This window comes from Ornithodoros turicata, chromosome 8, assembly GCF_037126465.1.
Source record: "Ornithodoros turicata isolate Travis chromosome 8, ASM3712646v1, whole genome shotgun sequence".
NCBI lineage: Eukaryota > Metazoa > Arthropoda > Arachnida > Ixodida > Argasidae > Ornithodoros > Ornithodoros turicata.
Genome location: NC_088208.1, coordinates 28937798 through 28947941, shown reverse-complemented (window position 1 = coordinate 28947941; position 10144 = coordinate 28937798). Strand labels below are relative to the sequence as shown.

At 46.1% G+C, this 10144-nt stretch overlaps 2 protein-coding genes and 1 long non-coding RNA gene across 3 annotated transcripts in view; 2 read left to right on the top strand and 1 right to left on the bottom strand.

Annotated features, from left to right (window-relative positions):
• Positions 1-5797, bottom strand: part of LOC135366881 (uncharacterized) — a 48042-nt gene extending 42245 nt beyond the window's left edge. Inside the window, exon 1 of the long non-coding RNA XR_010414305.1 lies at positions 5443-5797. This is a non-coding gene — a long non-coding RNA (uncharacterized LOC135366881). The remainder of the gene's footprint in view (positions 1-5442) is intronic.
• LOC135366880 (cuticle protein 10.9-like) lies at positions 2915-4600 on the top strand. Its single transcript, XM_064599842.1, has 3 exons — positions 2915-3004; positions 3068-3118; positions 3986-4600. Exons 1-3 carry the CDS (start codon positions 2993-2995, stop codon positions 4397-4399), a joined length of 477 nt encoding a protein of 158 aa, XP_064455912.1. The 5' UTR covers positions 2915-2992; the 3' UTR covers positions 4400-4600.
• A 2704-nt stretch (positions 5798-8501) lies between the features above and the next one.
• LOC135366119 (cuticle protein 16.8-like) lies at positions 8502-10127 on the top strand. Its single transcript, XM_064598772.1, has 3 exons — positions 8502-8609; positions 8693-8740; positions 9453-10127. Exons 1-3 carry the CDS (start codon positions 8598-8600, stop codon positions 9930-9932), a joined length of 540 nt encoding a protein of 179 aa, XP_064454842.1. The 5' UTR covers positions 8502-8597; the 3' UTR covers positions 9933-10127.
• Positions 10128-10144: the final 17 nt, after the last annotated feature.

Genomic DNA, 10144 nt, shown 5'->3' with positions numbered 1-10144 from the left:
TAGTGCACGCCATGGCGCTTGGGTATAGTTTTCGGGGAGCGATTAAGTGACACACAACGTTCCATAGCCCGCGGAAAGTCGCCGTAGCATGAAGTGAAATACCTTGGGTTCTCGGTCGGGATTGCTTCTATTGTCTCATGATGTTTTACATGATGTTTTACCGCTCAGTGGCGTTACCACTTGCGACAAGTTGACTGTCCTAGATGCCGTCAGCACGGTGATCCGGAAGATCCAGAGCACATTCTTCTCTGTCGAGCGCACTACCAACTTTTCCGATCCACACCTATCGGTGTCTTTAAATCAGCTGCAGTCTCACCCTCTCACACTGTCAAAATTGCTTGGTCTATGGCCAAGTCCAAACAGTCTGCCCTAAGAGCACTACTAACCTTTCTGGACACCGTAGTACTTAGATGATCGATGCTATGAAGTACGACTTCGATCCTCACTATGAGGCGACTCACTATTATAGTTCACCACATTACCGCTCGCAATGGGGAAGAGTATCGCCCAATCGTTAGCACTAAAATAAGGTTGTCGTTGTCTCATGATACCGCAGCAGTTAAGCTTGTCACCTGGGCGACCAAGTGAAATCAGCAGAAAAAGTTCAACCCACCAGGCTACCCATCGGTTGTAACCACGAAAAACATTTTCGGAGAACTTTGTTTAATCACTGGGTACTTCAATCTACAAATACATTAAAAAAATAATAAACCGCCCTGACCATGCAGGCAGGTAGCTACGAACATAGCGCTGCTATGAACATGCTATGATCATTGTCCTTGAGCAACAACGCGTTATATTTGTTGAACAACCCCCCAGGAGCTATATATATATACGCTATATACGCTATATATACGCTACATATATTTATATATAAAACAAGGAATAAATTACGGAGTAGGACCTCGAAGCACCATTATGACTCGGTTTTACCGATGGTGGTTAACTTTGAACCGAGATTAAGGGTTCCCAAAAATTTAAGTGAGCACTCACTTCTTTTTTACAAGCGTTAGTTGCTGACACGATGAATGCTTCAGTGACAATAACTCCCTTTAGTGAAGCAAAGTTAAGGGACCGTTGATCTCGGTTCAAATGTTAATCGGCGCTGGTGAAACCGGGCCTAAGTAGTGTTGTACGTGACGCGTCACCGTAATCGATACTTCGTTTTTCGTATCGAAGTGCAGATCGCGATACTTTTGCAAACCGGTATCGGCAAACTAGTTGCAAAGGAAAACTAAAGGCTGATTCACACTGCTGCGTTTACGGTTGTGCTTGCGTGTTACGTCCACTGATAGCGAATCATAGCAACGGAACATGCTTCCGTATGAACATTGGTACATGTAACACGCTGTACGCAGCCGTAAACGCAGTAATGTGAATCATATTCTAAACCCTCCACGATACGATACGATAGAGGAATTTATCAAACCCATCCTGAGCAAGGTGATGTCAGCTGCTTGAAAGTTTTCGGAACTGTTATCGTGAACACCTCCCGATGTACAAAAACTCGCAACGCAATCTGTGTCAAGGACATGGTGACCAGTGACAAGGACATCCCTCCTAACGTCCCCCCCCCCCAGTATAGGATCATGATGCTGAATAGTCACAAGAAGACAATGACACAGGTAACCTCAATTGAGAGTCTGCAGTTAGCGTTAGCAGTAGCGCTAACGGTACTCCGTTACCTGAAAAAGGAAGTGTCGATATCGGTATGTCGCTAGTTTTTACTCAAGTAACGAGTATCGGTATCGTAATACCATATCTTGATAACGGTTATACAACACTGCCATTAAGAAACCGGATCAACAATAGACGCCCATCTGCTTTTATCGCACATCTCGAGAATCTGCGATGGATTGATACATATCCTCAGTATTTTTTTAAAGGTTCAATTAGCACTATAAAATATTTTCAAGTGCACCCATGTGCGCGTGCATTATTTGCATGTGCCCGTCGCGGCGTCATATAGGAGGCGCGCAGCGGCCGTTGCTAAGGGCGTTTCTGTTGCCTATCTCGCCACCCTGTTAACAACAAGAACAACAACACCTTTATTGTGAGATGATGAATGGGGAGTTCCATCGCCAGGGGCGATGCTCTACCCCATTGCTGGTGGGGAGGCGGGGAACTAAATAAGCAGCCCCTTCACAATAAGGATTGCATTCCTATATGGTATCCAGAGGGGTCAAGAGAGCTTTGAGGGCAGACCGTTGGTGGGCTGGATGTGTCCAGGGACCAAACAATTTTGTGAGAGAGAGGGGCGAGAGTCCAGCTCGTTAAGGGATCCGGAGAGTACGGTTCCGGAAGGTTGGTAGCTACCGTGTTACTTCTCCACTGTACCATATAAGACTATTGTCCTTTAATCCTTATGAAAACGTCCTTTCCATCCAGTTTCTCCTACAAATATCAAAGGTATCGGGGGACAGAATGTCAAGGGGGTCATTAACCTAAACAAATGCCGTGAATTCTCCCTGTAATCGTAACAATCTTCGGGATTGTCACCGATTACCTGCTCCGCAACGCGGTTTCTGAGCAAACAAAGTGACTTCACCCACACGAAGGTCGTATGGACAGAACGCACCAGACAAGTTTGGCCAAGGTGACAACGCAAGCTTGTCCACTTTCGTTCCTGTATACGCATCTTTTCGATAAACCGTTCCAAATTTCGCTCCTTATTATTCACACTCATACTTTAAATGAGTCGCAAACCACACGCAGAAGGTCACTACTGAGCGGGAAGATGCACCGGATTATGTCAATTTGCCTAAGCTGCACTATTTTTGCAGCTCTCTCTCGCTAGGCGTATGATTACACGCAATAACAGAGTATTGCGCAATTTAGATCACCGTAGAAAGGAATACGCTTATTTGAAAAATCGAGGACGTTCAGTCGAGGCAGTATATAAGCGGGTGCGAGAGGCAGTAGGGCTATCAAACGCATCCCAGATTCCTAGAAGAGCAGAAACAGCAGCCCGGCACGCAACTTCGTCGACACCATGTACGCTAAGGTAAGTTAAGATTGGTCTTTTTCTGTGAAAGGTCCAGACGAGAGAGCTGAGCTTTCCTTTCAGGTTCTCTTGGTCACTCTGATTGCTGTCGCAGCGGCTCAGGTTCCAGAGGATGTAAGTATCAACAACAACAACTTTATTTTTGGCTTTGGAGTATCACTTTCACATGAGAACCCGCAAAAGCAGGGATTCACTTCGCGATTAGCCATAATATTAATTCACCATTCCACGTACGGTGCAGCCCCTTATTTCAGTATTTGAAGTGGTATACATAGCGATTGATGTTGTCACTTTGTGAGGACCACACGACATCTTCGTGCTCCGAATCGACTGGTACTTTATTGGGCTTGTGAGAATGCCGACCAGATTACGGGCCATGTTTCTTCAGCTGATGAGTCGAGAGCTTGCAGAAAGCCAAACTTGGCCTCTATAATAAGTGCCAGATATAGTAAAAAAATGTATTACATTGACCCGATGGTATATACAATGGAAACTGCCGTATTGGCAGTACGTTGCTTGTAAAACTCGAGGAAATGTTGCCTTCATCCACAGTTCACAGGCTCTGTCGTTTTCACAGGCACAGGCATTGTTTGCTTTACCCTTTAAAATAGGGTTGTAGCTAGAAAATTGAGTTGAATGGGTGGTTTCACTCAGTAGACAAAGGTCCACATGACTGAAGTTGAGACTCAATCTCAACAGTGCTTGAAGGCAGTGCATTGAGCACGCCCTCGCTGCTCGAGGGAGAAGCGCTGCCGCAGCAATTGAGGCTAAGTGTGAGACTCGAACTCAACTATTACACAAACGGGTCCAAAAGAAGGTAGTAGACTGTAGACGAAACCGTAAAAGACAAATGGAAGGAAGACATGATGGAAACGCTCGGCACCTCCGTGATATCACAAATATATTGTGCTATACTCTTCCCCCGTATTTGCTACTACCAAACGATAGAGTTATTTATATCCTTGTCCTCTCACATTGCAGCCACCTCAGCCTTATAGTTTCAGCTTCGACAGCACCGACGAGTTTGGAACCCGCCTGCTTCAGTCCGAAAGTGGCGACGAAGGTAACAGGAAGACAGGAAGCTACGGCTACCAGAGCGCTGACGGAACCTACCGTCATGTCAACTACGTGGCTGATGAGAACGGCTTCCGTGCAACAGTCGACACCAACGAGCCAGGCACCAAGGCGGAGAGCCCAGCCGACGTGCAACTGAACGCCAACCCACAGCCAAACCCTGTCGGAGCACCAGTCGCTGCCCCAGTTGTTTCCCACCAGGTCGCCCAGGCCGTCCACGTTGTTGCTGCTCAGCCAGTAGCCCATGCTATCCATGCAGTGCCAGTTAGCTTCGCTCAAGCCCCAGTCGCTTACAGATTCGGACGGGCTTCTAGTCGTTAGTAGTTAGCCAAAGCAACCTCTCCTGTCTTGTGAATGTCCCGCTACAGTTACTAGTCCTTCGTCACTCTTCTTTGGTGTACACAGCATTACACGAACTCTGTACTCTGTTCTACCTTACTGCGGGCTGCCAGTTTGGGCTGCTGTTTTCTTCAATGTGTGTCACTCATCGTTGTGCAGGAAATAAATGTCATTTGTGTTGAAAGAAAACATGTGCTGTATTTGGCCGTTGTTGCGAATACACACAAACGCACATACATTGGATGATGATGAGGTCAGCGATTCACCGCCCCTGAGGCGGTACACCGCCCTATTGCAAATTGGGAACGGATGAGGGGTTGATGATGAGGGAGCACTTTCAGAGATCCGTCACCAGACCGGTGGAGCGAAAGTACTCCGCAAGAAGACGAAGGCCTTGCATCTTCTGGGCAGCGTTCGACCAAGATCCGACGATCTTCGCGAGGTTGCGAAACCTTTCAAATGGGTAGCGCAAAACAGCATCCGGTCTGGTAGAAAATGGCCTATGGCCTGGCCTATGCTGTCATGACCTGAGGAACAATAGCACGCTACCTATGCCTCGATATCCTGCCGCGCTATCCTTACGCCATTTCAGGACAAGACCTGACGCACGGACTTTACAAACAACGATGAAAAGTAACACAAATTTCCGCCATAGTTGCTTAAACGCGCTTGTCCTCGTGGGTTTGTTGTCTGTCAGCTTCAGGAAGCAGCATCTTGTAAGACACCCTTATCGTCTTCCACGCCGAGACCAGGAGGTAACGTGGGTTCGAATCCCTGCACCGCCTGTGGAGGTTTTCCCTAGGTTTTTTCTTTCTAGAGGAATGTCGGCGCAGTCCCCCCCGAAGTTTGTCCAGGACGCATACTAACTCTTCTGTTCCCCAGCCCTCCCTGCTGTCCCCTCTCCATCCTCTATCCTCTGTACGCGACTGTGCGAAGCTCACAGCCGCAGTTGCTTCGCGGCGCTAACAGAAAATTAAAAAAGATATAATAGAGTCTTGTTACTGTGACTGAAAACGAGCTCTTACCTGTCCTTCCGAGAGACAGCCATTCTGATCTCGAATCGCAACAAAATAAAGTTCACGTATTCATCCGGGGACGACTCGATTGGAGGAAGTAGAGGACATTGCTCCCATCACCATAGGAATGCACATGGAGTATGCAGAGCTCTGTCAGATTAGATTGCCAGGAGGTGAAGCAAAACAGGAGTAGCCATTACAATGGTGTCGGAGGTCTCCAAGGGTGTCGGAAGTCGTGCGAGGTCACTTCTTATCAGAGGGTGTCTCTGATCTGATGGGTGACACAAACCGCAGAGATAATAGTCAAACAACACTGGAATGCTCCAGAGACATTTACTTGCCAGACTATATGGCTAGAACTAGACCTCACACATGAGATTAACTTCGTCCATTTTTTTTTCTTCTTCCTCACAGTTTTTGGCCAAATCCACCAAAGCAAATTGTCCTGGGCAAGACGCATGTCTAGACGCAACTGTACCTGCTAATTCAGACCGATGAGGATGTTGGATATGTGTATACTTATCAATGAAATAGATAGTGATACAATACGTAAAATGGAGAACAACACAGTGTGCACCGGGGAACAAATAAAATGTGGCACCAACACAGCAGGTGTTACATTATTCAAAATATTACGTCATACATTATGTGTATAGTCAGATATTTATTCGAATGAACGTGGAGCTCGAACGGTCTCATTATGTGTAATCGTGAAATCTTAAGTTGCACGAATAACAATGGGACGCGCTTGGTCGTGAATGTGCCGCAAGAATTTTAAGCTGCCAAGGGTATGCTGCTGACTGGACGCACATGATGGCAAGACAGCAGCAGTAACTGTCACCAGTAACAAAATGATGACTTTTCCTGCGTAGGGTGCAATGGTTGCGTCCTGTTGTTCACAAAAAGATTCCAACAAGCTATTGCAACACACTAGATGCACAGAGCGCACGATCGCACGGCAGGTTTAGGGGGGGCAATTCCCGTAAACGCTGCCCTATACTGAACTCTTCTTGACCTTTGCGGAATTCCTCGTATATGGCATGTCGAGACGATAAAAAATATTAACAGAGTAGCAGTTGAAGCAACGAAATGTAGCAGAACATAGAATGAACGTACGCAAGATGATTAACTACAGTGGACCCCTTTTTTCCTTTATTCACATCACATCACATCACAACCACAGTGGACACTACAACTAAGTTGATGGACACAGTGTGACTAACAGTGTGCGTGAGTGATTGACTGAGTGACTTTGTCACTCATTTGTTTTATTGTAGATAGCCATTTGTGTATTCCTAAGTGATCTGGAGTACACGCTAAGAAAAAAAAAAGGAGTACTTTTACTCCTTTTGGGGACTAAATGCCTTGCCACAAAAAATAGTCCCTTTCGGGAGTAAATGCACGGGAGTAAATGAATGTCACAGAGTGTAAACTGCATTTTCCGCGCAGTTGTAAGAGTCCAAAGTCCATAATTCGTGTACATGCATGAAAATACTTTGAAGCAAACCGTCAACCGTGATATATCGCGTGATTTAAAATCTTGCGCCATACATAGGGCACAATTTGCGGAGCTATCTGTTTCTTACTCTGTGTGGTTGGAATATTGCTACGTTTTCTGAGTTATACAGCCTTATGTCCTTCAAATTGACCAAGGGCACATATTTACGTAGACTGTTGCATTCAGGAAACCATTCGCGAAGTTCAGTGACAATTTGCAGTCCTGGGGAGTAAATGTCGGGACTAAATCTCGGGTTAGGGGACTAAAATGGGGAGTAATTGCAGACTAAAGGACTAGAAGCTGCAACTACTCCCCGTTTTACTACTTTTTTTTCTTAGAGTGTAGTCTGCTCTCGCAATCTGTGTTCTTCTCTTTTCGTATCAATCCAACTAAATTAACAAGAAGGGAAATGTTAGTAGATGGAAATCTTAAAGGGATAGAGTTAGGTTTGAAGGTGCCCGTAGTAAACGGTTCCAAAAACGTGCTAACGACCCTACTAGTATTTTCGAAAGAAATCCTAATCATATGATAGTGTCACGTTTACTGTCCTGTAATAATACGAAATACGTTTCTAAATTGACAAAAGCATTTAAGAAGACGTAGAGTCGTGTGGCGTGCTTTTACTGTACCGGTTTTACCACGGTTCAGAACGGCTCAAACAAAACATGCAACGTTTTCGCTAGTTCTGGCTCCGGCTGCAGCGGTTAAAATTGAACTTGAATTGGATTCGTAGCGTACTACAGTTCGCTATGAGCCAACTTCGGAACACAATATATCCATATATACTCAGACTCAGGTTTGGGTGCGGTATTTTTTTAGGCTGATAACAGTGGGTCAGCATATGGCTTCCGCCACGAGAAAACTACTTAGTGTTACCTGCTGCATGCCCTTGCTTGGTTCGTACGCAGAGTGCTCGGGGCAACACCGCGTTAAATAGCACCAATCCTCGACATGTCTCTCTTTTGAAACGAAATGAAACTCTCTTGAAATGAAACTGTTTTTCAAATGCTATTACTATTAAGGTTTTCACAGTTTTATGATATAATTTATTTCTTGTTGTAGTATCCCTGTGGAGGTTACTCGATTTCAGCGTATACCGCAAACACAGTCTGGCGATCACGAGGTCCGCACTGTCTCGTGTCTATAAAGTCACGGGCGGACCTACACTGTGGTTGGCCCTATAAAGCAATCGCTTTCGAACCAATAAATTTATCAATCCAAACAGAAACGACAATTTAGTTCGCTAACAGAGCAGCGCCTTTACGTTTGTGCGACATTGTGTGCACTCCACAACTGAAAGTATAATCGATCACAGGCTTAAAATGACCAGTTCCACGCAGTGTGGCGTCGTGGGGTGCCAGAACAGGATCGCTACCTTTTGCTCCACGGAGCAAAAATGAAGGAAAATGCACATTTGCCTAATCCGTAGCAAGTGCTTAATTACGACACGACAAACAGGACTCCGGAGGGTCGCAGCTTCGGCCGCATCGCGGCAACCAAAGACATAAAGCTCACGTAATCTTCTTACACATTTAAACCAGATCGAGGACATACGGATGACGTACGGTGGACATGGCTATAAAAGCGGGTAACACCAGCCGTGGAAATCATCACCCGAAAGGATACCGCAAAGGAAGTGGCATCATCTCGCACAAGCAGCACGACCATGTACGTTAAGGTAAGAAGACCTGGCCAGCCGAAGTTTTGTGGATTGTGTAGTGGATTGTGCGATAAACGATGCCATTGTTTTTGAATACGTAGGCCGTCCTACTCTGCATGCTTGGCATTGCCGTGGCGCAAGAGAACTTCGTGAGTTTGTTTCTCAATTTCGCAGATGTTCATTTAATTGTGTGTTGAATCAATACGGGATGATATCCACTGGATAATATACACAGTCATGTACCCGAAAGTTAAAGATAGTGTGTAGGCAAGTCTGTTGGTTCGTTAACGGGCAACACAGTTCACTGTGCGAAGAAAAAAGGAACATAAGCTAAATTTATAGTTAACAAAGTTTACGTGGACGTGTATTCTGAATAACCACGTGTGTGTAGCGGGACGTTGACGTCTCAGACCTGCTGAGTTTAAACTCTGTCGGCTTGGAAACGTCTGCTTGATCATGCAATACGAACTTGCGTAAAGCAATGACGAGTAATAGGGAGCAGACAATAAGTAGCTTTAATACGCCGGAAGCATTTTGGGAAAACGCGACAAGGGATTCTGTCAAAAGAAAGATCAGCAACACGATGTCATCCACTTCCAGGGAATCAGGCTATTGGTTTGTTATGTTTTCAGGAACATTATGAACATCTTCCGATCTACTAAAGTTCGCTCTAGCTTGTCCAGTAGGTGGCTCGTATTGGCTTTCACTAGTCTGTAATGAAACTATTTGCAAGTTTAAAGCAATTTCGACACTTCAAGTGTGTGATGTTTAAAGCTATTTCGACACTTCAACTGTGTGATATTTTCAACCTGTAAACGAATATCCTTGGAGTTCTTTATCAAATAATATTTCACGTTCTAGCCCCCTCAGCCATACAGCTTCAGCTTCGACAGCACCGACGAATTCGGCACCCGCCTGACCCAGACCGAAAGCGGAGACGAGGGCAACAGGAAGACTGGAACCTACGGCTACCAGAGTGCAGATGGAACCTACCGGAAGGTGGACTATGTTGCTGACGAGAACGGCTTCCGCGCCACTGTAGACACGAACGAGCCAGGCACCAAGGCGGAATCTCCAGCTGATGTCCAGTTCAACGCCAATCCTCAACCAAACCCCGTGGGCGCTCCAGTCGCTGCTCCAGTGGTGGCCAGGCCTGTGGCCAGGGTCGTCGCCGCTCCTCAGGCCGTTGCCTACCACGCTGTTCAGTCACCATCTCTTGCTTACCACGCAGTTCCATTGAGCGTCGGTCACGCTGGAGCTCCAACTCTGACGTTTGCTGCTGCTCCGCATCACGCAGCGCCACTGACCTTCACGCTCGGAAGGGCTGCTTCCAAGGCCTGAGTACATAGCTCCATTTACGTCTTGGTTTCTTGCCTGCATGCTTTCTTGTACAGATGTCATTCGGTATTTCCGTTAATGACTACAGGTTGATTTCATAATATGTCTCACTGTCTTCCTCTGTCCGGTCTTCAGTCCGCTTGATGCTCGTCGCGTGCTTGTATTCATCCAAAAATAAACAATGCTGTCTTGATGTCATTTTCGTGTTCGTGTCT